Below are 26,864 nucleotides of genomic sequence, written 5' to 3'. Positions count from 1 at the left end.
TATCGTTGAAATTAATGTTGATTTGTACGGTCAAGGTCACAGACAAATCTAGCGGTAGTTATATAACCTGTCCATTTGTTGCGGTCAAGTTTAAGATAAAAAATTATACCTAAATGAAGAGATCGGAGTAGGTAGGTAATTAGGAGCATTAACCGAAGAAGCGAAATCTTGTAGGCATGCCTATCGGGGAAAAGCTATTTCACCGTCGATAAACATGAACGTGAACACAAAATTTCATGTGAACGTGTTGCTTCTTTACTTAAAACAGGACAAATAAACAACACAATCTACATTTAATGTTTTTGTGTAAATTAAGATTGCAATAGGTACAATGAGATAGTCATCGAATAAGTATGTGTATTCATAAATTTACAGCTCCTTTTCTAATGACTATTCTTAAAGCTTTGGTATTTTATTTCAGGACACCCAAGCCGCCGCGGCAGCCCTCACGTCTCTCGGACACGTGTACACGGCCATCGGCGACTACCCCAACGCGCTGGCCAGCCACAAGCAATGCGTCCAGCTGGTAAAGCAGATGGGGGACCGACTTCAAGAGGCCAGGGAGATTGGCAATGTCGGGGCCGTGTATCTGGCTATGGGGGAGTTTGATTCTGCGGTGGATTGCCATACGCAGCATTTGAGGCTGGCAAGGAGACTTGGTGATCAGGTAAGATATATTACTGTTGTTGTCCCTTGGATACGTGTACACAGTGATCGGTGAGTACCCCAACGCGCTGGCCAGCCAAAAGCAATGCGTCCAGCTGGTGAAGCAGATGGATGACCGACTGCAGGAGGCCAGGGAGATCGGGAATGTCGGGGCCGTATATCTGGCTATGGGAGAGTTCGATTCTGCGGTGGATTGCCATACGTAGCATTTGAGGCTGGCGAGAAGACTTGGTAATCAGGTAAGATATATTACTGTTGTTGTCCCTTGGATACGTGTACACAGTGATCGGTGAGTACCCCAACGCGCTGGCCAGCCACAAGCAATGCGTCCAGCTGGTAAAGCAGATGGGGGACCGACTGCAGGAGGCCAGAGAGATCGGGAATGTCGGGGCCGTATATCTGGCTATGGGGGAGTTCGATTCTGCGGTGGATTGCCATACGCAGCATTTGAGGCTGGCTAGAAGACTTGGTGATCAGGTAAGATAGTAAATAACCTACTTACCTAGTTCTCTTACTGTGTGTAGTGATGGTGGGTGAGATGTGCGCGAACTTTATGTAATCTTGGATCTCAAATTACTGACATTGCTTTGTGGCCTACAGCTAGCTCGATAGCAAAGCAAATAGCCTCGGACCACCTCCCTGAAGTTGAGATAATATACTTTAGTGGCAAGTGCCAAGTGCTGGTGGAATTTAGACCATAATTATTAAACAATTATTTACCTATAATTAATTTCCATATCTATGTGTTGAACAGATTTGTGTGCTGTAGACTGAAAAATAGGTAAGTTGTTGATGAAAGTTCTGTTATTTCTTTATTAAGTAGTGTAATCGTAACTTTTTCCACACAGGTTGAAGAAGCAAGGGCATACTCTAACCTAGGATCCTCATACCACTATAGAAGGAACTTCGCTCAAGCCATCGCCTACCATGAGAACGTGTTGCGAATCGCTCAGCACCTAGGAGACAGAGCTATTGAGGCCAGAGCCTACGCTGGCTTAGGACATGCGGCCAGGTATCTACATTATTACTAGTTTTTTTTTAAATACCACGTCGGTGGTATCAATGGACGTCTTCAACTCCAGTTACATCTGCGTTGCCGTCGTTTAAAAACCAGTAAACTCCTTTTTTTAATTAAACCCAATACTGGAGTCCTCGAGAAAACAACGGCAGGGAGCTTATTCCACAGCCATTATTATGCTTATCAACGAGCTTGCTTGTATTTATTATATTGAAATAACCATGCAACCATGCAATTGTCGCTTTAGTAACTGTCGGTCCATAATTTAAGTTCTTATTTACATTACAGATGTGGAGGAGATTACGCTCAAGCCAAGAAATGGCATGAAAGGCAGTTAGATGTTGCGCTGGCTGCTAGAGATAAGGTATATGAATACGTACATAATAATTAAAATTCACGCATTTCATTTTATGTATTCTAGACCAAAAAAGTAAGACAATGTTGCCACTTTTTACTAGCGCGTCTTGTATTTATGTAAAAATAAGTAAATAAAAGTACTTTTTTAAATCATAGGAGTAAAATTACCAATAAATAAATTATCTTAGCGTGTTTATTTATAAAAAAATACTATTTTACAAACAATTTATTGCAGTGGCAACATTGTCTTACTTTTTTTGGTCTTGAACTACGATTTTCAGTTTATGTTTCATAATTTTGTTCCAAATACATACTGTGTACATATAATTGGCAATTGCTACATGGTTTTACTTTACTATCTACCCAAATATTGTCTAGAAGATATCGCTTTTTAGCGGTAATTATATTATCCTGTGGAATTGCATTGTTATTGCTATTTTACTTTTATGGTGCAATACTTTTCACAGGTTGGGGAAGGCCGAGCATGTTCTAACTTGGGCATTGTGTACCAGCTGTTGGGTGAACATGACGCCGCACTAAAATTACACCAGGCACATTTGTCAATAGCCAGGCAGTTGCAGGTGAGAATATTCATTTTTTTTGTGATATGTCATTTGCCCGGACCTATGAGAAAAATGGCGCTGATCATGATATGATAACAAAACGGATTAAATAGACCGCGGGCTATGAACAGATTTCCATGACTAAATAGCATACGTAATGAAACCTCGTGGGTGTTAGCTGCCGCTCCGTTGGTGGGTTGAGGAACGGCAGCTACCCAAACACGTAAAAAAAATCTAGTGATCGCATCCCGACGAGTATATATATCCAGAACATGATGACATTGATGACCAACGAAATTCACGCCTGGCTTAATTGCGGTCAAATATAGATTGCATGATTTAGTTTCATCATCATTCATCATCATCATCATTCTAGCCTTCAGTCGCCCACTGCTGAGCATAGGCCTCTCTTCGTGTCTTAGTTTCATACCTTTACATATTTATCTGCAGTAGTAAGCTTTAGGGAATAAAATACCCTTTCTGCATATGAATATGCACCGGCTGGACAAAAGTACTAAGAAGGTATGCCTAAAGTAACCTAAATCGTAAATTGATCCCCATGATTTTTTCAGGATAAAGCAGGCATGGGCCGCGCATACGGCAACATCGGAAACGCCTACTCAGCAGCTGGCTTCTACGAGCAAGCCATCAAGTACCACAAGCAGGAGCTAACGATCTCCAAGGAGGTCCATGATAGGAGCTCCGAGGCGTCCACTCATGGGAACTTGGCTGTGGCGTACCAGGCCCTCGGGGCGCATGATATGGCCTTGTTTCATTACAGAGCGCATTTAGGTAAGGATAGAATAGAGGCTTCATGGATTTTTGAACTAAAGAAGCGGTGTGTACCATGCCGTGCACAGAGTGCGAAGGTGTGGGGGGGCCAAGGCTGTTATTCCTTAGATTATAGGAATAAAAAAAAACATATTTTCTTGTAACTGAATATTCTATTAAAAGATCACCATGACCGACACCGACAATCACCATGTATCTAAAATCTGATATAAATTACACAAATACTAGATGGTGTCCGGAAAGGTCTACTCAGAAGAGTGAGATGAAGTTGCGATGATGAATGACACATGACAAATGACCTGCGTTCGGTTTTGGCACGGCAAAGTAGCGACGATTCAAATGTTTGTTCAAGACCCTGCCTATTTTTTTTTTGTTTCTTGCAAAAGTTTACCAAACCGTATAAATTACAGGCATCGCCCGCGAACTAAAAGACGCAGCAGGCGAAGCGTGCGCGCTCCTCAACCTCGGCAACTGTCTGTCCTCCCGGGGGGAGTTCGCCCAAGCGGTCCCGTACTACGAGCAGCATCTCATGCTGTCGCAGGAGCTGGGGGATGTCACCGCGGAGGCCAAGGCTTGCCATTTTCTTGGCTATGCGCATTACTGTCTGGGGAATTATAGAGAGGCTGTTAGGTAAGTAATATTCAGAAACCTTTGATTTACAAATGTCGAATTTACACCACAATATATACTTACTTACGAAAACCAGTAGTAAACTAATGGCATTTAAAGGCACAAAAAAATGTTCTTTCTATTCCATTCTGGGTACAATGTACATGACATACACTAGAATTATTCTAATTGCAAAATTAGATCTGTTATGTTTCCTCCACGTATTTTTAATGCAAAAGAAATTCAAATACCAGACCTTCTTTATGGCTGTTGCTCGCTTGTTTCGCTCTCCCTATTTAATTATTTACCTAATTACTTATTCCTTTCTTGCAGATATTACGACCAAGACCTCTCACTAGCCAAAGATCTTCAAGACAAAATGAACATGGGCAGAGCATACTGCAACCTCGGCCTAGCCCATCTCGCCCTAGGCAATTTAGAAACCGCGTTGGAATGCCAAAAGTATTTCCTTGCCATCGCCCATATGACTCAGCATTTGCAGGGGAAGTTCAGGGCATTGGGGAACATCGGGGATGTGTTGATTAAGATGGGGGACGTTGAAGAGGCTGTTAAGATGTATCAAAGGCAGCTCGGGTTCGCGAGGCAGGCGAGGGATCGGTCTCTAGAGGCGGCGGCTTGCGGAGCCCTTGGGCTGGCTAGAAGGTTGCAAAGGAGGCTTGATGCGGCGTTGGGACATCATACACAGGTACAGCAAATGTTACTGTAGAACTTTTCTTAACTTCCATAGACAACATTTGTTAGTAAAAATGTGTTGTCAGTATAGTTAACGTAGCGTGTAAGGGTGGTATTTTCACCTGTCCAATTTCTTTGACAAATGTGTATTTGCGTCTCACATTTTGCTTAGTGAGAGCGTGAGACGCAATGCATATTGGACCAAGAAATTGGACAGGTGTATTACCAACCTACTTAATTAGTCACAATTTGATTAATTGCGTCGTTTTGATACGTCACGACAATATCCTTCTTCTCAATCTGCTTTTTTTATTCTTCTTATGCTTTGCTGTCATGTTGTATGTGATCAATAATGTCGTTTGTTAGTTTTTCTATTCTGTATTAAATTAATCGGTCTTTAGTAAAATAATAATCATTGTTTGACTTACTACAGGAACTAACTCTTCGCCAAGAAGCCGGAGACTCAGCAGGCGAAGCCAGAGCCCACTCCCACTTAGGAGCTGTCCACATGGCCCTAGGCCACTACTCGCACGCAGCAAGATGCTACAGGGAACAGCTGGAGAGGGCTCAAGAGTTGCAGGACTGTGCTCTGGAAGCCCAGGCGTACGGCAACTTGGGCATTGCGAAGCTTAACATGGGGCATTATGAGGATGCCATTGGATATTTAGAACAGGTAAATATTATTTGAGTAAATTAGGAGCAACCCTCATCCAGTCTGCATTTGATTTTTCAATTCTCATAGTCGACGAAAGCAATGATTCGTTACTTGGTTTTCCAGTCCTCATGATCGAGGTAAGCAGTGGTTTGTCGCTTTTCTGTTCTTTAATAATGGTTTGAATATTCAAAAGTGACAAATCATTGTTATCAGCGTTTGTTTAATGAATTAACCAACAGCCAATAGCGCGGCCAGGTCTGCGGAACAGATCTCGTTACAGCTTTTATGAATTGATTTGTACCTAGTTCTTTTATCTGGAAACTATTTGGTTTGGGGGCTTTGGAAATAGGTCTCCCTATTTTACACTTATGTACATTTTTCTTACAGCAACTGGCCATCCTAGAACGAGTGAACACCCCAACCTGCCAACTAGACAAGGCCCGAGCGCTAGGCTCCCTCGGCGACTGCTACGACGCCCTTGGCGATCCGGACGAGGCGGCCAAGTATCATGAGCAGCACTTGACTGCCGCCTTAAAGTTGGACAACTCGCGGGAACAGGAAAGGGCTTATAGAGGCTTGGGGCTTAGTCACAAGTAAGTCATAATGGATACAAATTTTGCATAATGCTTTTTTCTTTGACTTCCCACCACCACCAGCGGTAATGCTACTCTCAAATGCATGAAAAACCCCATTGTGGAAAAAAAAACGATTTACACTTTTTAGAACAAATATAATAGCCGTAACACACTAACGCACCGCACCAAGGTTGCTGTACGGTGCGGTAGTGTGTTACGCTTTTAATTCTTACCCGTAAGCAATTTATTTATTTAGTCGTATGGCACAAGTACATAATATAGGCAATAAATTAACAATTAAAATTACAACAAAACAAATTATTAAGTCAGATGTCAACATTCAGTGTGTTCAGCCATGCGGCCGCATGGGTTGTGAGATGAAGTAGGTCTTCCGGTGGTCCAGAGTATGAATGCAGAGGGCAGCGTTGGATAATGTGTTCCATGGTTTGGGCCTCTTCACCACATTCACACAAGGCTGAGTCCTTCCATCCCCACTTGTGCAAGAGGTAGTTGCATCGGCCGTGTCCCGTTCTAAGTCTGTTCAAGCGACACCACTGCTGTCTAGGAAGATCAAAACCGGCAAGTCGATGTGCTGGGTTAACAACTCTCGAGTCTACATCTGCGGCGCACCATTCATTTTCCCAGGCTTCACAGACGTCAAATCCTTGCACATTCTGAGCATAAGGAGGGCGTCGGGACTTCAAGCGCTGATGTGGTGGGCAGCAGAACTCTCGGTGGATTGGTAAAGAGCTATTTGATCTGATTTTCTCAGCCTCTCTCGATAGCGCTTGCCTCCTACGCAGATGTGGCGGAGCTATATTGCACAGAGTTGGCAGCCAGGGTGTGGGTGTCGACTTGATGGTTCCTGAGTGACATGCGTTGCATGCATCGTGTCATTTAGTTTTGTATCCACTTTAGCTACATGTGCGCTTTCTAACCACACAGGAGCGCAGTATTCAGCGGCAGAATATACTAGGGCAATGCCAGTGGTACGCAGGCATTCGGCGGATGCTCCCCATGATGTGCCACACAATCTGTGCAGGATGTTATTTCGCGAAGCTAGCTTGAGTGAGAGTTTGGTGAGATGCTCCTTGTACGTAAGTGATCTATCAAGGGTGACTCCGAGGTATTTAGGGCATTGGTTATACCGTAGCTTTTCGCCGTTGAAATACACCGTAGGTTGGTAGTTAGCCATTTGGTTGCTCAGATGGAAACATGTTACCTCTGTCTTGCTCACGCTAGGAATTAGTCGCCAAACCTTAAAATATTCCGCCAGCCTGCCCAGATTCGCTGTAAGGGTTTTTTCCCCAGAAGTAAAGGATTTGCTTTGTGCGACCAGTGCTATATCATCTGCGTAGATAAATTTATTAGCTTCCGTTGATGGTAGGTCGTGGATGTAAAGATTAAAGAGCTTTGGTGCCAACACTGATCCCTGTGGCAGACCATTATTCAGTTTCCGTCTTTTACTTCTGGAATCGCCCAAGAAAACCTCAAATTCCCGTTCACTTAACATGCTGTTAATGAGATCCGCCAGCTCTCTGCTTGGAATAGCGTTGAGCACCTTGCTCATGAGGCCTTGTTTCCACACTGTGTCATAAGCAGCTGTCAAGTCTATAAAAACGGCTGTGGACTTGAGCGCTTTCTGGTATCCAGCTTCGATGTGAGTCGTAAGGGCTAAAACTTGATCCGTGCAACTTCTTGCAGGTCGGAATCCAGCTTGTTCAGGAGGGGTGACAGCCTCAATGAATGGCTCTATTCTGGTCAGAAGAACACGTTCAAGGAGTTTCAGTGTGCAGCTAAGAAGTGCGATTGGTCGATAGCTCTCTGCTTGATTTTCCGGTTTTCCCGGCTTCAGTACTGCGACCACCTTTGACAGTTTAAACTCTCGTGGAAGTCGGTTGTGCCGGAGAGTGAAAGAAAACAGTGTCGTAAGCCAGCTTATTGCACCTGGGCCCATGTGCTGAATGAAATCGTTATAGACCCCGTCTGGGCCTGCAGCCTTGTTGGTTTTTAATGTTTTAATAGCTCTCGTTATTTCGCCGATTTCAAACGGTCTGGAAATGTGTTGGTTTCTTGGGGAGCTCTCTTTAAGGGATTTGAGGTCTTTTTTAATTTTTTTGGTAAAAAGTTTATCCCGCTTGGCTCTCGTTAATTCCACCATGCGGTCGGCGATGGCGTCTGGTTTAACACTGCTGCTTTTCTTTTGGTTGTGTTGCTTTCCTGTTAGGCTGTCAAGAACCCTCCACGCCTTACGGCTGGAACGTTTGAAGTCCATAGCTTCTACTGTTGCCTTCCACTTGTTATGCCGATCCTTGTCTAATGAGTTCAACAGCTGTGCCCCAGTGCAGTGGTCGCCGGAGTTTTGATACTTCTGGAATAGTTCCTCGCTCTCCGGATTCCAGCCAGGAATATACTCCTTTCGGTAACCTCTCGGGATGTTAGATTTAGCCGATTTTAGTACAAGCTCCACAAATCTTCCATAATTTGACGCTGTAGGTTCCAGACATACTGCCCTAAGACTTTTATCGAGCTGTTCTTCAAAACCCGGCCAGTTAGCTTTCCCAAAGTTCCAACGTGGAAGTGGCATTGAGTTTGTTAGGGGTAGCTTTAATCCGACATGTAGGACAATTGATCGGTGTTGGCTGTTAGGGAAAGTCGGGAGCACTGTACGGTAGCATGGAAGTGGTTGATCAAGATGATCTTTGGAGACAAACGTAAGGTCGGGGTTGTACTCTTTCTTCCATCTAGCGGAACGGAAGGTGCCCCTGTCCTTGGCGTTGTAGACGAGATGCAGGCCACAGACGTCAGCCCACTGTGCCAGAACTTCCCCATTCTCATCAGACTGCTTGTAGCGCCAGTTAGTATGGTGGCTATTGAAATCGCCCGCAAATACGCATGGATGTGGTTGGGTTGATGGAAGATTCTGTGACCATTTCACACTGGGAGGTTTGTAAATGTTTGTGACAGTTAGTTCTCCGATCCGGATAGTGATGGTGAAAATAAGATCTCGATCACTGGCGTCCACCACCTGGGCATCTTTAAGGTTGGACTTTACATAGGTGGCTACACCGTATTTAGGATGGTGGACCGCTTCTACTAAGGAATATCCAGGTAACCGCCCTCTCCTCTCCAGATCGGAAGCATCTTTGGTGTGGGTTTCCTGAATGTTAACTATGTCAACCTTGTTTTCATGCAGTAGCTTATGTAAGTAGTCGCTTTTTGCAGCGCTTATACCTTCTATATTAATCTGCAAGATGCGAACAGAAGGTCCGACATCTCTAGTCAAAGTGCTCTGAGAGCAACTGTGCATTTGTGGGCCCGAAGATGAGCCAATCGCATTTCCAAATGTACTCATCGCAATTCTTGCAATCTTTGCCTATATGTTTCGCCTCAGGTTTGTCACTCGTTTAGCACCACCCAGGGGACACGTGCAGGGTTGTGGTAGGTAAATCCTGCGGACGCGAGTAACATTCGTCCCCGTAAGCAATAATAAAAGTAGGTAAGTACTCGTTCAATAACAGAGTATGAGTACCTTAGCGTAGGTTCTGCCTCCTGCCGTCGCATACAAGGGGTTTAGTTTCTCATGTCTACAATTTTATTATAAAGACATTCATAGAAAATCCTATCATAATAATAGTCTTTGGGAATTATAAAACTGACTATTAATCCTCGTTTTCATGGATATTTCAGATCGGTTGGTAATCTTCAGCAAGCCCTGGTCTGCCTAGAAAAGCGCCTGGTGGTATCCCACGAGCTGGGCATGCCTGAGGCCAAGGCACAGGCGTACGGCGAGTTGGGCGCGTTGCACATCGCTCTCAACAATCTGGAGCAGGCCGTTTCGTGCTTGGAGCATCAGAAGAACATTGCCAAGTAAGCTTATATTATATAGTCTTTGGGATATGCTTGTTTATTAAATTATCGGTGTAAGAAATGTCATCAGATGTCAAGCGTAAGTTGCGAAGTCGTTGGATTAGTACAATCCGCAATAAGATTTGATGTGCCTTTTCCAACCTGAAGGATAACAAAGTTGCAAAATTTGATCTGTTCTCTTACTCCCAAACTAGAATACAACACTCACTAATGTTCACTCTTAATTCACTCTTTGGTGGTTGATAATGCCTTATGTTGTTAAGCCTTCGTCTCCGATTGAGGATTTTCTCATATAATGGTACGCGGTAAGGTAAGCAGCTTACGATGTCAATGGGAGAACATGACCTCGCATACGTACCTATCAGAAAATGGTATGTTACATTGATATTTTTATTGTCACAGGGAGCTAAACAACCAAATAATGGAAGCCGAAGCGTGCCACTCGCTGGGCGTGGCACAGCATGCATTAGGTGACCACGCCGCGGCTGTACGCCATCACCGAGCCGAGCTGGAACTGGCTCATAGACTCGGGCTCACGCATCTGCAGGTATAGTACCTATCTATTATGAAATGGGCAAAGTTAAAAACTCTCTCGACACTTAGGAGACCATTATTATCGACAGATGTTGTTAGAAGCATGTCGCTTCTTGCGTGAGACGAGAATGTCGAATTCTACTCGCTTCCTTGTGACCGGTCGGAAAGCTACTTCAAATAGATATGTACCCATTGCAGTGCTAAAGTAATACCATCGAGATTCCTAACTATAAGCTTCTAGTCCAAGATATGGTGCTGATTTGTTTTTAATTTGTACAATAAGTACCATTTGTTTTCAGGCTCGAGCGTGCGGCGGACTGGGTGCGGCGCATGCTTCGATGGGTGCTCACGCGGAGGCCGCTCGTTGGCATGAGTCCAGACTACGGCATGCCACTGCTGCAGGTTATTATCAGCTATTTTGACGCTATGCTGCCTTGCTGTATCATGTCTGGACAATCTAAATCATCTTGTTCCAAATATTGAAAAGCCTCAGAAAGAGGTCAGAAAGCGATGTATGCTGGAGATATTTATTTACCCGGATAACCTACTTACTGTAGGCATCCTCCTTTAGCCAAATTTTATGGCAGCTATTGAAACCTTCTAATTTGTGCCAATGATTGGTATATCTTCAGTGCCTATCACGACCTTGTTAGAATTAAATGGTTTCTGCTCTTACTCATCTTAAACGTAACCGCTACAAAAAATGTGCCAGAAACCGTAACAATATCTATGTTTTACAGGAGACACGCGAGGCCGAGCGCAAGCACTCGCAGATTTGGGACGCGCTCACCTCGCCATGGGAGCGTGCGGCAGTGCAGTATCTTACTTGAGGCAAGCGCTAGCAGCTACTGAAGGCTTAGCTGATGTTGATGAAGAGGTACGATAAACATAATAGTTGGTTTTAGTGTTCTTTAACATTTTGACGCAAAATTCACCTTACGAATTTAAACAACTTCGACATAAAGTTGCATGTAAAAGTTGGCCTTTAGATAAGTGCATTACGATTCACATACATACATATAATCACGCCTATTTCCCGGAGGGGTAGGCAGACTTTCACTTGCTACGATCCTGAATTTCCTGACATACCTCTTTCACTTCCTTCACTTTCATAACATTCCTCATATACGCTCGCTGGTTTAGGGTGCTCTTGACCTGGCCTTTCTTCAGGATTTCCCCAATCTGATCAGAGAAAGTCCGCCGAGGTCTACCCCTTCCAACTCCCACTTCTACTAAAACGAAAACGTGAATAAAACGAACGTATATTTCAGGCTCGAGTCCGCCACAGACTCGGCTTCGCGCTGTGGGCTTCAGGCGAGCTAGAAGAAGCCAAAGAACAGCTGCACGCTGCCCTCAGGGTGCTCGAGTCGGGCAGCGACAAGCACAGGAGCAGGAAGATCACGGCGCTCTACACTTCCACGCAACACGCCTTGCAGCGGGTGCTTGTTGGTAATTTACTCGTACTTTTATTTAGTTTCTGATAACAAAAAAATATGTTACGACGTAGTTCCGCGCCGTCCTAGTCAATCCTAGCTAACTTGTTTCGTTGGCGTGTGCTTACTTACTTACTTCGCTGGCTCAGCGACCCGAAGTGGATCTTGGCCTCCGACACTAGACTTCGCCATTCGTTCCTATCCTGTGCGATCTGACGCTATTCAGCCGCTTGTATGCCACACAGGTCTTTCTGCTGGCTGTTTTGGCTGTTGGCGTGTGCTGATGAGTTTAATTTTAATTAAAAAAAAAAATATATTGAATGTAAATATTTTGTCCAGCTCTGGGTCCTGGACGCCCTGGTCACTTTTTTCTTCGTATATGACATCTGTTTGTTGTGATTTTTATTTTGTCTTTAGAATTGGGACGTCACTCGGAGGCACTAGTCGTAGCAGAACGCGGCCGCTGTCGAGCGTTGGACACTGTCGGGGAGAAACAGAGCTCCTTGAACATTACCAACTTGGATCTGCATGCTGTGCAAAGGTAAAAATCTTTATTTTCTGAAATTTTTATTTACAACTTGCTCGCAGACAATGTTCTATTAAATACTGTTGTATAGTAATCGCTCCTCTCGTCGATAAGTTCTAGGTATACCTAGAGGTATACCTCTACTACCTCTTTGCCATCTTAGGTGTCTACGTGTCATCATGTCCTGAACACCGATATCAGATTAATCCATGAAAGTTTCGCGTATTTTACAGAAGCCTCGCAGAAGAGGCAATCAAAAGCCCGGAGCCTTGGTGTCCGGCCAACATCGACCAACTCCTGGAGGTGGTAAACAAGCAAAAAGCCCCCGTCCTGTACTACAGTCTGGCCGCCGGGCGACTTTACGCATGGCTGCTTCAGCCGCATAAGGGTATGATAAGATCTATACATTATCTAGGTAAACATGAAAAGGCAAACATTGTAATCCTTAAAACGTTGCATCAGAACATCTCGACGTGTCCTTAATGTTTGAAAATTTTTGGTCTTTTCGTCCTTTATTCTATTTATTTGTTTTTTATCTATCTTAATCTGTTCTGGCGAAAGCGTGTTGATTTAGGATTTTCAAGTTCAAAAGAAGAATAATTTCAATTAACGAATACAGACGACTTGGAAACCTCTTCATTCTTTTGAAATCTACTATTAAAAAAGTATTGCAAATGAATCATACTTAAATGTCTCTCTTTGCCTTGTTTTTAGGTATTCTAAGATTCCATCAAATTTCGCTGATCGAAGAAACCGAAGAAAGCGACAACAGTTTGCCTGACATCAGTCCTGATGATTTGCATATGAATACTGGTAAGTTATTTCGAGTACCTAAGATTTCAAATATAATAGGAAATAAAATTATTGCCTTTCCCGAACAAGATCTGCCCGCACTCTGGTAAAACACGCAAGTAGCAGTTGAATTCAGGACGCATACGAGTAGAGTCGGTGCCCTAAGTATCCACTTTTATTTTCTAATACATTGCACCCGATGGCGTCTTTGTGAAAATTCTTGGGCAGGTATTTTGCCAGCAGTAGCCATTTTTTGGCTGAAATTATAAACGTCATTTCATTGCTGTTAGCGTTAGTTTTAACATTTTTGTGTTTTAGGTGGTGTCGGAAAACTTGAGCGATGTATAACAGAATGGTCGGCTTGGCTGAAGACATCTGCTGAGCGTAGAAACGACAACGACGACCAATGGGAGCCCGAGGAGTTGCCTGCGGGAGGACTCGCCAGAATGGTAAATTTATTGTTCTTGTTGATACAGTTGTTAAGTAACTTACTAATAAAGATCTCCTTTTACAATACTACTATCCGCCCATATACTACACACTATTAATGTTTTTCAGGTGGCTCGCAATCATCTCCTGAACTCATCGAATTATTCACTGAGCTCGCTGTTCAGTGTGGGCTCGGTCGGCGGATCCGTCGCTGGATCGGTTGCTAGTCTACAAGGATCTACTAGGTTTGTTTAATTCCATACTCCTTCTTCCTTTCTTTTCTACTTCGTTCCTTCCTACTTCTGCGTATTAGTGCATCATTTGTTTTACTTTATTTTACGTTAGATCTCTGTTAGAATGTAGTTATGGCTGGTTATAGCTATAAGCCATTTGTACACTGGCGTCCAAAAGTGCATGGAGATGTTTCAACCGTAATATTAAGGCATTTACGGTCGACATCTATCCATGCACTTTTGAACGCCACTGTACGTGTAAAGATTGCCAGCTAAAAGGTAGGCAGCCTAACTGTATTCAGAAGCCTGGGATCCTATTAATGTTTCCGCAGGTTTTCAAAGTGATTCTTGAGCATTTGCAGCTTTATTTTCTAGTCTAGAAGTATTTACAATTATGATTTTATATTTACTTTAGGTCCAGCGTACACGGGTCGCGCAAGAAACAGCCATCCTGGCAAGGACCAGCTTGTCTGAGCACACTGTACCAGATGCTTCTGGCTCCCTTCGAAGATCTCTTGCCGGCGTCTTGCAATAACAACCACGGTATGTTTCAGTTTCACCGTTTATTCTGCATTAACTAACCTAAAACATATAATTACTTTGGCGCCCCAACGTGGGGCCATTCCATCACAATTAATACATGTCAGCTTTACTCGGTCAAACTTGAATTTTAATATTACATATTACTAATATCTCTTAAGACGGGTAAAGGTACAATGGAAACTACAGCGTTAACCCTGTAACATGATAGCTGCAATTGGTACTCACGTGGCAGGGGCGTATTTTGAAATTTGGCGCCCCAGGCCAATACGTTTCCCCGCCTCAGAAGTCAAGGAAGAAAAACAAAATGCAATCCGCCAGGCAGGCTGGGGGTTTGCGCCCCGGGCCATGGCCATGGCCCGGATGGCCCTAGGGTAAATACGCCCCACGTAACCAACACGTAGCGTTGCAATTTTCTCAATCATGTCGCTGTTTATTGATTAAAAATTGTTTTCACCACACCAGCTCGGAAAGGCTTACTTTGCACTTTAAAAACTGATAGCAAAGTTGCATTTTATTCACATGTGAGACAAAGTAATCAAATGCAAATTTTGAGTTGGTTTCTTATGTTTGCTGGTAGAAATGACTTTTAAATGATGATTTTGGATGATACATTTTTAATTACATTCATTTGGATTTGATTTGGTTTGATTTTGTTTGATATTTTACATTTAATATTTGCTTCAAGTTGGTGTGGTGAAAAATTTTGTGTTTCACTCGGGGGCAAATTTTGTTTCACCCTCGTGCTTTGAAACCCTCGCAACGCTCAAGATTCCATTTTTCGAACCACTCGCTATGCTCGTGGTTCAATTTGGAATCTTTCGCTTGCTCGGGTATCAATATTAGCACGAGCAGTTAAACAACAACTTTGCCCCCTTGTAAAACAAATAACTATTAAAAGTGTCCTGTCTACTTGTAAATATTCCACTATTTATTTCCAGCGTCCCACGGTCGGCGCGGCTGCGGCGGCAGACGCGAGCTGGTGCTGGTGGTGTCGGGCGCGCTGTACGCGTGTCCTTGGGGCGCGCTGCGCGGCGCCGGCGAGCCGCTGTGCGAGCGCCACGCGCTGCTGGCCGCGCCCGCGCTGCGCGTGCTGCGCCACCACCGACCCCGGGCGAGGCCCCAGGAACGAGGTTCGCTTACCCTTGAGCTCACCCTTACCAGCATATTCGTTGATCAGCTCATACATGGAGGAGGCACAAACAATCAAACCATGAAAAAGTTCAAAACAGCGGCCATTTTGTTTCTACCTTGGCCACGCGTAAAAATCGACGAGTTAGGCCCACTTGCACCATTCCAATAACCCGGGTTAACCGGTTAAACCCGGAGAAACCATGTTTACCAGTACAATTTGACACTGCGTTAACAGTTTAACCGGTTAACCCCGGGTTAGTAAAATGGTGCAAGCGATGCTTAGTGTGGTATTTCACCTGTACAATCTCAGTGCGTCTCACTCTCTCATTAAAGCAAAATGTGAGACGCAATATACATTGGACAAAGAAATTGAATAGGTGGAATACCACCCTTAAGATCATGATATCTATGAAATTATTATTGCTGCGTTATTGTTTCTCAACCTAACCGTTGTTACTTCTCCAGGTGCAACAGCCTCAACCTCCAACGCAGAAGCGGGCATGCGTTGCCTGGTAGTCGGCGGGCCACGCGTGGGCGGAGGGCGCTGGGCCGGCGTGCACGCGCAACTGAAGGAGGCCGAATTGGTTGCCGATATGCTGAGGGTCTCAGCTCTCACTGACTATCAGGTATGTCGATAATTTTGCAACCACTTGTCACTATCCTGTCTGCCTGTCGTCAGCAACAAGTTCATTAGAAAAAGAAAAATATAAGAGTCTTCATCATCATCATATGTTTAGAGTTAGACTCTTGTCGGTGGAGCGATTTCCATGCATGTCGGCCCTCTGCCTTCTCCTTGACAGCCTGATACGACACGACGTTGAGATTTTCCTTGATCTATGTACATTCTCCTTGGTCTCCCCTCCATCTCCTTACCTCAACTCTCCCTTCAATTATGTTTTTGATAAAGAGTCTGAATTAGAATAAATAGCTTAAAATTGACTTTTAACGACAATAAGCAGGACGCTCATGTGCTGCCCCCTACAAGTCACCCAACCTCCTATGCGCGTTGACAGCTCTGCTACCTTGTGGCACAGAATACATAATAGTACTACCGTACAGAAAGGACACTTCCTACAAAACCGAAGTTTGACAGCGGTTCAGAGTCGAATCATGATATCCCTTTCTAACTTATGGCACTATCCCTTTCGGCTATTTAGGGTAGTCAAAATTCAAGTGATTATCGTATCTGTGGTCGTGCACGCAAAAGGACGTCAAGTGGTGCCAACCCTAATAATTGCTCGGAGCAATGCTGAGCCGAGCGGAGCCGAGTTTACCCGAAGTCAGGAGTGTCTCCCCACTGCTTGTGGCCTAAACTGACATTAATAATTTGACATTAACGCTTGTGCTCCTGTGCTGCCCAATACGGTTCACACACGTTCCCTGTGGTCAGTCATATCTTATTAAGGGGCTCCCCCACGCCAATGACCTTCGATCTGAATCCCTTAGTTTTCTTATGTTTTTTGTAGCTTATCATATTAACAGCAACGGCTTTAAGCAATATAGTATCCCATATTTACTTCAAAGTTCATTGTCTTGGAGATATTTGGCATCAAAGTTGAACAATTTTAGGCCAAATACCTACTTGCCTGGCCATAACTTTTGTGTTACATAATTAGTTTAAAATTAAAACTCTAGGCATGTTTTTAGAGACTTCAAAGACCGGCGCGCTCATTCTTTCTTCCGTGTCAAAGACGAACCCAAATATGTATATTGCGTATAAGTAAGATCCTTCACAGCAATCTAGATACGAAAAAAGTGTTTTTTTAGACAATGTTTAATAAAATCATAATTAAATAAGTATCCATTTCTTTCAAAATCCGGTAGACAATAATGGAGAAAAAAAAATTTATGAACCGATAGCCGTTTGTCGTATAGATCTATCTGTAGTGCAAAAGTGAGAGATACGATTCAAAACTTGACAAAAATCTATGAAAACCGGAGGTAGCCCCTTGACCTTGTATTTGACATTTATTTTATTTCTGTAACAGGCGTCAAAAGAAGCTGTATTGGCACAACTGCCCCAGGCCGAGTGCGTACATTTCGCCACTCACATCTGTTGGAAGACACCTGCTATTGTGCTGAGTCCAGGCGAAGTGGTGAGCAATCTTTTAAATGTTACTAAATCTAAATATTACAGTTTTTTTTGTTTCAATGAGAAGGATCTGCGGGGGCAGCATGGTTCCATTTTTATCGCTTGTCATTATTCCTGTCACTTACGCACTTACATACTTGTTAGAACGTGACAGGCATGGTGACAGGTGATAAAAATGCGGCCGTGCTACGGCCGCTGGTATGTGAAGTCTTGAAAATGGAAGAAGTTAGCACTAATCAGATACCAATATAGGCCTATAGTGTCTTTCTGAATCCCTAACAACGTTTGTCCTAAAGTCACTTGCCCTAACTGGTTTGTCCTAATGGGCACATGGCCTAACGACCAATTTAGGTTAGTACTGCGACCCCCGCGAAAACGAACTGCTGCCAGAAAAGTAGGTTAGGTTAGGTTAGAATTGCGACCATCGCAAAAACGAACCGCTACCAGAAAAGTAGGTTAGGTTAGGTTTAGTGTTAGGACAACTGACAAACAATATTAGGGAATGCAAAGATAGGACAAAGACTTTAGGGATTTAGATATAGATCCCAATATAGAGTTTTAGTATCTAATAAGTTACGATATATTCTTTCCTTAGGTTGATTCTCAATCCAAACGTCTGTTGAACACAAGTGGCGGAGCAGCTGACACTTCGACCGAAAACGAAGAAGAAAGTAAGTAAAGATATTTACATACCCCCTTATTCATAATACCAAAGACATATGTAACTTCGTATAAGACGAATAAAGTCTAAGGAAAAAACGTGCCTCGGAATTCAAGTAAAAGTCATTCTCGAATAGATGCCGCACACACCTTTAGCCTATCCTCGGCTAGATGGCGTGACGACACCGTTTCATATTTAACAATTTTAACACATAGATATCAGCGAATGAACATGGATCAAAATGATATAAAAATAATAAAATCATTTATCCATATACAATATATTTTTTGATAACTTTATACGTTTCCATTTTGAGTTTTAGTCGTGTGTCGATAGATGGCAGTAAATTTACAGTGACTACAACATTTACAATGACAGGACCCCTCTATACTATCTATTCTTTTTGATAATACTTTACGGGCCTGATTTAGTTAAATTATGTTTTATCCCTTTCTTACAAATACATAAGTCAAAATGACAGATAAAGACAAACGATTCATAGCTAATACAGGCCAATAACGCGTTTATGAATAACGCCAATAGTGCATAGTAAAATTAGTAAATATATGAATAGTCGACGACTCCTAGATATTTTTGAAATTCTGCTAGGATAGTGGGAGTGGCTCTTTATTTAGATTAGATAGATTTCCTTTTTTATACGTTTTTTTTATAAAACAGTTGATGAAATGTACCGATTTATTCGACAGATGCTGAAATGACACCGAGTAACGAGGAATTGCCACCTGCCTCCGAGTTCATGCTGACAGCTTCAGAGATAATGAGCATGAAGATCACTGCCAGGCTGGTAAGGCTTAATTACTTAAAATTGCAATATGCATATTTAAATTTCAACATGTGGTTCTGAGCTTTTAATTTTAAATCCGCATTTAGCACGTTAGGACTTGTACCGGATAATTCAATAAAATTGTATCCGCCGCGGGGGATATGCGGCTAAAATGCAAGCAGTATTTTTTCTATAGATATTTCCTTTATTTCAAAAATTGTTGTTTCTAAAGCTAAGATGGATATGTCTAGATTGCAGACCCAGCACATGTTCACTTTTTATAATTAAATGTATATTCCATTTTTAAATTCTACACACATTTTTTTATTAGGTGGTGATATCCTGCGCACCATCCAGCGCAGCTCTCCTCGGCACTGAGAACGAAGACGTCGCACTGGCAGGCGAGGGCGTGTCAGCGCTATGCCGCTCACTCCTAGCGGCCGGGGCGCAGGCTATCCTGCTCACACTGTGGCCGGCTCCGCAAGACACGGCCACTAAGATCCTGTACCGCGCGTTGTATTCGGCGTTGCTGCAGGGGAGCAGGGTTGCCAAGTAAGTTGTTCAGTGATGGTAACTCAGTACTCTCGGTGCCACTCACTCCTAGCGGCCGGGGCGCAGGCTATCCTGCTCACACTGTGGCCGGCTCCGCAAGACACCGCCACTAAGATCCTGTACCGCGCGTTGTATTCGGCGCTGCTGCAGGGGAGCAGGGTTGCGAAGTAAGTTGTTCAGTGACGGTAACTCAGTTCTCTCGGTACCGCTCACTCCTAGCGGCCTGGATGCAGGCTATCCTGCTCACACTGTGGCCGGCTCCGCAAGACACCGCCACTAAGATCCTGTACCGCGCGTTGTATTCGGCGCTGCTGCAGGGGAGCAGGGTTGCCAAGTTAGTTGTTCAATGATGGTAACTCAGTATTCTCGGTACCGGTCACTCCTAGCGGCCGGGGCGCAGGCTATCCTGCTCACACTGTGTCCGGCTCCGCAAGACACCGCCACTAAGATTCTTTATCGCGCGTTGTATTCGGCGCTTCTACAGGGAACCAGGGGTGCCAAGTAAATTGTTCATGTCTGATGGAAACCCAGTAGGTACCCTCTATTAAGAACTGAAGGTTGGATAGGAAACAATTTAAGAGGTATTTTGAATTTTGATGACCTTTCGCTTTACAATTTCATTTGCTTCGATAAATGCCAAATAAATACTCTCCACCGAAAGTATTCTTCCAACCTTACCTCTACTAGTATCAGGCTGCGGTTCCACCAGAGATGTTCGAGGATGCGTAGCAAGGATGTATGTGCTAAGATCCAATATAATCCTATCCTCGATCAGCGCAGCTCTAGTCGGCAATTTTCTATTGTCAAATAACTGACCAAGACACGATGGTATGAGATGACGCGTTACTAATTTCTGGTTCTTATTCCCAGAGCCCTCGGCGACGCCATGCAAACAGTCCGTCACACAAAGCTGTTCGCACACCCCGCGCACTGGGCCGGGCAGGTGCTACTCGGGGCCAACGTCCGCCTTAGTAACAAGGTGGCGCTGATGGGGCAGGCGCTGTGCGAGCTACTAGCCTCGCCTGACAAATGCCGGTGAGTTCAACATTACTACCAGGGGTGTGAAACTCTTAGGGCTCATTTAGACGATGCGAGTACTCGCATGCGAGTTTCATTACATTGCGGGTTTTGATCGGTCGGTTGAATTGGAGGTAACCAACAGTCCACAATGTAACTAAATTCGCATGCGAGTTCGCGCGCCGTCTAAATCAGCCCTTCCTTTCGGGCTTTCTCGGCTCCATTCGGGTCAGCATGGCTCCGGGCAATTATTAGGGTTGACACAACTTGACGTCCCTTTGCGTGTACGACCACAGATAAGATGCTTACATGAATTTTGACAACCCTAAATAGCCGAAAGGACAGGCGTGGCTCACTCCGCGATTTCGTTGCTTTGCTACAGGTAGCTACAAGTACATCCGTTCCACACCAATTTTGGTGGCTATTAGCCATAAGCCGCGCGTGGCGCTGTCGCCACCTAGCGGCCATATCTGTCCTGATCGTAACAAATGCGTTTTGTTAGAGAGGTAGTCTGCTGTACCTAGTACTATTATTTATTCTGTGGAAAGGGATAGTACCATATATTAGAAAGGGATGGCTTGATTCGTCCCTGAACCGCTGTCAAACTTCGGTTCTATAGGATGTTTCCTTTCTGTACGGTAGTACTATTACTTGGAGCCAAGGTCCGCCTCAGCAGCAAGGTGGCATTGATGATATGATGAGGGAGTTACTGGCCATCATTCGCCAACAACTTGCTGTTCCATAGGGTAGTATTTCACCTGTCCAATTTCTTGGTCCAATGTGTATTTTCGTCTCACATTTTGCTTAATGAGAGAGTGAGACGCAATGACGTTGGATCAAGATATTGGACAGGTAGAATACCACCTGTCCAATTTCTTGGTCCGGTGGAATAGTCAACGGTAGAATTAGCTAAACGGGCAAGGTGTTCAAATTGTCCTACCAAGCTTTTATTCTCAACTTTATGATGGATTCAATGATGGTTTTTTTTCACAGGGATGCTTTACGAGTCTGCCTGCACTTGGTAGAGAAGTCTCTACAGAGAATAGTGAGAGGCCAGAAGAACGCGATGTACACGACACAGAAGAGCATAGAGAATAAAGCGGGAACGGCCGCTGGGTGGAGAGAGCTGCTGATGAGCGTCGGGTTCAGGTATGTACACTTACTCTTTGACAAACCTTATGGTGGTATACCAACTGCACTCTCATTAAAGCAAAATGTGAGACGCAATACACATTGGATAAAGATATTATTGAACAGATGGAATACCACCTTTAGTAACATTTAGATCGAAATAATCACTTCCACTTGTTGACATCTGGTATCACCTAGGTCGCCAACTAGTCGAGCATAGGCTAGACTTTACACATCTTATACGGAGTTATATATATCTCTGTTGACATCCAAACCTGCCACTGAATTAATTGCATGAATTTTCATGAGATGTTTGCTTTTGACAAATCAAACTGCAATATGCTTTCTTTCATTAGGTTTGAGCCAGCAGCCAATGGAATACCTTCCAGCGTGTTCTTCCCTCAAAGTGATCCGGAAGAAAGACTTACACAGTGCTCCGCTAGTCTTCAAGCATTATTAGGTTTGTTAAAAGAACACTTCTAAATAGAAAATACTTGCTGTACTTACTAATACTCAGAAATTCATAATTCACAAAGAAACAATAATAGTGTAGTATAATATTGAACCAATTTTTAAACATGCAGATACGTCTGCGAGCGCTAGGCTTCCGTAGCTCAATTGGTTAGAGCAAACGCACGTATTGCGGATGTTGCGGGTTCAAGTCCTGCCGGAAGCGTAATTTCCATTTTTTCCTTTGATATAAAATTTGGAATATTCATATTAAGTAACTATCGGTTATTTTCAGGGCTATCTCCAACAACATTACAAGCACTATCAAAACTCATTTCAAACGGAGACGTTGCCGATGACATAATCGGCGTTATACGTTCCGTGATCTCCCAGTTTTCGGTCAAGAACACTGAGAGTGACACGATCGAAGTGGCTGTTAACGTCAGACTGTGGCGGGTGAACGGATGCCATGAACTTCTGGCGTCTTTGGGCTTCGATCTTGCTGAAGTTGGGCAGGATGAGGTGACTCTGCGAACTGGGAAGGCAGCAAACAGAAGACATATACAGTTTGTGCTGCAAGCGCTACTTGCTCTATTCGGTAAGTACATAGTCCAGACTAGTAAACAAATAAATCTGTCATATCACAGATAAAACTAATCCAACAAAAAACATTCACTTCAACAGATACGCAAGAAGCGCCAAGAAGCCTCAGTCTGGAGTCCAGCTCGAGTGTGGAATCATTAGCATCTATCGACGATGGAGACTTAGAACCGCACTCTGATGGAGAACCTCCACCTAGGCAACATCGCCGTAAGTATTCTATGCAATTAAAATATCAGAAATTTCAAATTATCTTCTGAAAAGATTTTAACATAAATTTTACCTTGCAGAGGAAAGTGCATCATCAGTGCCACCACCTCCATTGCCCCTCGGATCCTGTGGTGGCGCCTTCACAATGTATGTACGCGGCACATCTTCTTCCACTGATGTTGGACGTGGCGAGCCCGACGGCAGAACTGCCCCGCCGCCGGCACCTCCACCACCTCGATACAGAGGCGAGAGTGATGCGGCGTTCACACCGTCACCACCGGCTGCGCCCCAGCCTGCCCCGTCAGCGCCCCAGCGAGACGTCTCTCTTGCGCTCGCACATCAAACCAAAATCAGAACCCTCTACACTAGAAGACCGCCTTCAACTGACGACTCCGACTGGGAAAGCTCCGGTCACGACACCGTCCTAAGGAGACGGCCTGATCACTCCCATGCGAGATACCTTGATGCTTTCTACGATTTAGCTGCAGCACAACCTAGGAGAACTTCTGAAGAAGATAAGCCTGAACAGGTGAGGGAAATAAGTCAACCCTCTTCCTCTAAGCGAGTGCCGCGACCTAAAATGGGCACGAGTAGCCGAGAGTCCATGGCCCAGGTTAGACATATGAGTGGCGAAATGACTCCTACAATATCTGAGGTATATCACGAAAGGAATATTGGCCTAGGCCTCGCCCCTCCCCTAGCCGAACTTCTGCTAGCAGAGGATTCAAAAACGGAGATGAGAGCGGCCAGCTCCAGTGAAAATCTACTTCTGCAAAACTTAGAAAAGCTTGGTCTTCTGGGTGACACGAGCGAAAACGAGGAGCGATGGTGCAACAACAACTCTTCAAGGCCGTGGCTATCGGCGCTACCTTTAGAAACAGACGTCCAGGGATCTGATCTTACTACTGCTGAAATAATTGAACGTCAGAACAAATTCAAGAAAGAGGTCGAACCTAAGAGGAAAGAAGAGAACGCATATGAGTTAAAGCCGAAAGAGGAGGTAGCGGGGCCGAGCGCGATGGAAAAGAGATCCGTGTCCCCCTTCTCAGAGATGTCTCGGAGAGACGAAGGGGACGGCAGGAGTATCGCGGATTCCCATTCTTCGTATAAGGCGTTGGTGCTGAGTCCCCGCGCGCCGTACCTGCCGGAGGAGGGCGAGGGGGGCGCGCCCGCGCCGGCGGACGGCGGCAAGACGCACCCGCGCCCGCGCCGCCCGCCTGTGCCTAGAACGAGACCCGCCTATACGACGCTTGATTTCCCACCGAAATAACTAAATGTGAGTGAAATGTTTCAATTTTTTTGTACTCATCATTTGTGTAAGAATGTAGTTATTGCAAATACTTTAATTTAGTTATCACCTGTAAAATACTTTGAATGCTCAAGCAATTTTTATATGTTTATAGTTAATTTGTAAGTAAGCACTTTATTTGTATATTTAGTTATATGTTTCTATAGTTCTAAACTATATAAAATAATGATATTACATTGTAACTACCACAAGTATCGTAGGTATCCTCTAGCGTTAGTATTTATTTCAACTCTTCTACTTATTTCTGTTATTGAGGTTATAGGTAATTATACTAATACTTACTCTGAAATAACCCTTGCCATTGTATATAGTAAACATAAAAAATAATGTCACAATTGATCATAAACGTATTGAATATTAACATCCTTGTTTAAATTAGTGCCTACCCTATAAAACCACCGAGAAATCATCGTCATCTTTCCACGCTGACGAAGTGTGCAGAGATCTGGTTCCTACTAAGTCGATGTAATAAAATTCAACACAATCAGTAATTACTACTTACAAAAAACAATAATTATCGTGATATGATAATTTCATAATGTTAATTGATTCGAATTAATTGATCGGTAACTTGACACGCCTTTAATAAACTTTAAACCATGGTATAATAATATACTCCGCCTGGTACTCCATTCCCGTCTTTTCTAGGTCACCTAAGTGACACGGGCTTACGTCATCATGCGACAGCGCTATATGATAATATGCGATAGCGCTATATATAGCGGCCATGTTGTTGTGACGTAGCCCCGTGTCACTCTGGGAATGGAAGACCATGTTTTATTAGACTATGCTTTAAACATTAAAAACTACATCATGTGATAACATAATTACAATGGACATGTTTGTTAACCCACATACGACGATTTATGTACGAAATAAATAATATTGCGTCAATAACATTAGGTACATAATATGTTATATGTAGAATTAAAAAGAAAAATACGACTAGGCAACAACTGGGGGGGGGGGGGTCTTGGTGTCTTATTGCTAAAAAGCCATCTCTTCCAGACTACTACTTCATGTTAGGTAACATAATGTTTTGTCTTAATTGCTTCAGAAATAGGCACTTACCTTATTTACTCCGTGTAAAAAAAATGCTGGTTGGTGTTTACACGAAGATAATTATACCTTTATCGTAATAAAAACTAAGCTTTTAATTAGACTCATGACATGACTATGAGTTGAAACGGATGTAGATTTTTAACGAAACGATTTTCGTCAGTGCAGATCCGTATCGTTATGTTAGGTATTTATAAATTTCCGTTCCGTTAAGTGCTTTTAGAAGCAAGTTACAAGTATAAGACTAATGGCCTTACCGGATAAGAGATAACACGGCATTGGATAGGTACTTTACACTCGACAACCGCTCAAAGAATCAACTACTGTAGCCAATAACATAATTGAATTCGTGATATGTTTAGGTAAAAGAGTGATGCAGCAACTGCTCAAAGAATCAACTACTGTAGCCAATAACATATTGAATTCGTGATATGTTTAGGTAAAAGAGTGATGCAGCAACTGCTCAAAGAATCAACTACAGTAGCCAATAACATTGAATTCGTGATATCTTTAGGTAAAAGAGTGATGCAGTCAGGTGAAACCCAATTGCACTTTGCACAGAAGTGCTTACAAAATACTCTCTTCTTAAATGATACAATTGACTAGTTTGACTACATATGTACCTACTTAAGTTTAGGTATTGGAGATAAAAAGTGAAAAGCCTAGCTGTAAAAAGGGATATTTTGCGAAAGTGACAAGTTGACAACGACGGGGAGGTTTTGGAAGTGGATCATTATACAACCTGTTTTTTTTAAACCACATCGGTGGCAAACAAGTAGTAGAGGTATCTAAGTTCTAAGTACCCACTCAATCTATTACGGTATACGCCCTAATCAATGTTGTATAGTATTCATATGAGAAACAAAGATGAAAGACGATGGGCGTTATACTGTTCAAAATCCATCTTCAATTTTCCACTTTTCTCATTAGTTCATATAAAACTGAACGTGAACCTATTTTTTCGTAAACAGGCCATAATTTATCTACGTCACCTGTTTTACTTATGTAGTAAATCGCATTAAAACAGGATATTTCGTGCAAAACACGCTTAATTTCAAAGTAACTCGATTAATTGCCAATTAGATTGTAAAATATTCATGTCTTGCAGTGTAAAACATAGCTATTAACCACTTCCAGGGCTAAACCGAATTACCACCTAATAACCGGAACCGTCTTAAAATGAACCGGTTAATTCAACCATAACTCGCAAATTGAGGAGAAAACATTTCGCTCGTAATCTCAAAGAGGGTCAAATCGCATAGTGTTATACCTTTACCAACCCAATAAAAATGAAATTAAGATTTAAACTAAAATGGAGTAGCTATCTTCGCTTAATTCTTTTTGGTTTTCAAGACACGATTTGTGCAAGTGCAAATTATATTAAATTGCTCGTTAATGACCTTGAATAGGTTTACGAAACAGTGACGTAACGGTACATAAAAGGTTCTTTTGTTTTAATAAACTGCTGCGCCGGTATGCGTTGGCTTATCACGATATACGCGACCGACTTACTGCTTTAGGGGTCCTTACGATGTTCTCAAGTGTATCAATCGCGATTGTCAAGCAGATTACCAAATCGA

The 26,864-nt window shown here is 43.3% G+C and overlaps 1 protein-coding gene and 1 long non-coding RNA gene across 2 annotated transcripts in view; both read left to right on the top strand.

Annotated features, from left to right (window-relative positions):
- Positions 1-24,586, top strand: part of LOC134800101 (tetratricopeptide repeat protein 28) — a 134,782-nt gene extending 110,196 nt beyond the window's left edge. The window contains exons 8-39 of the mRNA XM_063772576.1: positions 422-667; positions 1,515-1,678; positions 1,973-2,048; positions 2,509-2,622; positions 3,177-3,396; positions 3,807-4,026; positions 4,339-4,711; positions 5,132-5,371; positions 5,741-5,946; positions 9,619-9,798; positions 10,201-10,345; positions 10,632-10,734; positions 11,073-11,209; positions 11,604-11,781; positions 12,183-12,306; positions 12,525-12,679; positions 13,006-13,104; positions 13,402-13,532; positions 13,642-13,757; positions 14,161-14,288; positions 15,227-15,418; positions 15,885-16,045; positions 17,408-17,515; positions 18,107-18,182; positions 18,880-18,977; positions 19,288-19,508; positions 20,379-20,543; positions 21,519-21,674; positions 22,013-22,116; positions 22,402-22,704; positions 22,791-22,916; positions 22,997-24,586. Of these exons, the coding sequence (XP_063628646.1) occupies positions 422-667; positions 1,515-1,678; positions 1,973-2,048; positions 2,509-2,622; positions 3,177-3,396; positions 3,807-4,026; positions 4,339-4,711; positions 5,132-5,371; positions 5,741-5,946; positions 9,619-9,798; positions 10,201-10,345; positions 10,632-10,734; positions 11,073-11,209; positions 11,604-11,781; positions 12,183-12,306; positions 12,525-12,679; positions 13,006-13,104; positions 13,402-13,532; positions 13,642-13,757; positions 14,161-14,288; positions 15,227-15,418; positions 15,885-16,045; positions 17,408-17,515; positions 18,107-18,182; positions 18,880-18,977; positions 19,288-19,508; positions 20,379-20,543; positions 21,519-21,674; positions 22,013-22,116; positions 22,402-22,704; positions 22,791-22,916; positions 22,997-24,186 (6,255 nt within the window). The 3' untranslated portion in view covers positions 24,187-24,586. The remainder of the gene's footprint in view (positions 1-421; positions 668-1,514; positions 1,679-1,972; positions 2,049-2,508; positions 2,623-3,176; positions 3,397-3,806; positions 4,027-4,338; positions 4,712-5,131; positions 5,372-5,740; positions 5,947-9,618; positions 9,799-10,200; positions 10,346-10,631; positions 10,735-11,072; positions 11,210-11,603; positions 11,782-12,182; positions 12,307-12,524; positions 12,680-13,005; positions 13,105-13,401; positions 13,533-13,641; positions 13,758-14,160; positions 14,289-15,226; positions 15,419-15,884; positions 16,046-17,407; positions 17,516-18,106; positions 18,183-18,879; positions 18,978-19,287; positions 19,509-20,378; positions 20,544-21,518; positions 21,675-22,012; positions 22,117-22,401; positions 22,705-22,790; positions 22,917-22,996) is intronic.
- Positions 6,820-7,819, top strand: LOC134800128 (uncharacterized). Its single transcript, XR_010145512.1, has 2 exons — positions 6,820-7,658; positions 7,694-7,819. It is a non-coding gene; the product is annotated as an uncharacterized LOC134800128 (long non-coding RNA).
- Positions 24,587-26,864: the final 2,278 nt, after the last annotated feature.

Source organism: Cydia splendana, chromosome 19 (assembly GCF_910591565.1).
Source record: "Cydia splendana chromosome 19, ilCydSple1.2, whole genome shotgun sequence".
In the NCBI taxonomy this organism is placed as follows: Eukaryota; Metazoa; Arthropoda; class Insecta; order Lepidoptera; family Tortricidae; genus Cydia; species Cydia splendana.
This window is presented reverse-complemented; position numbering and strand designations above follow the sequence as displayed.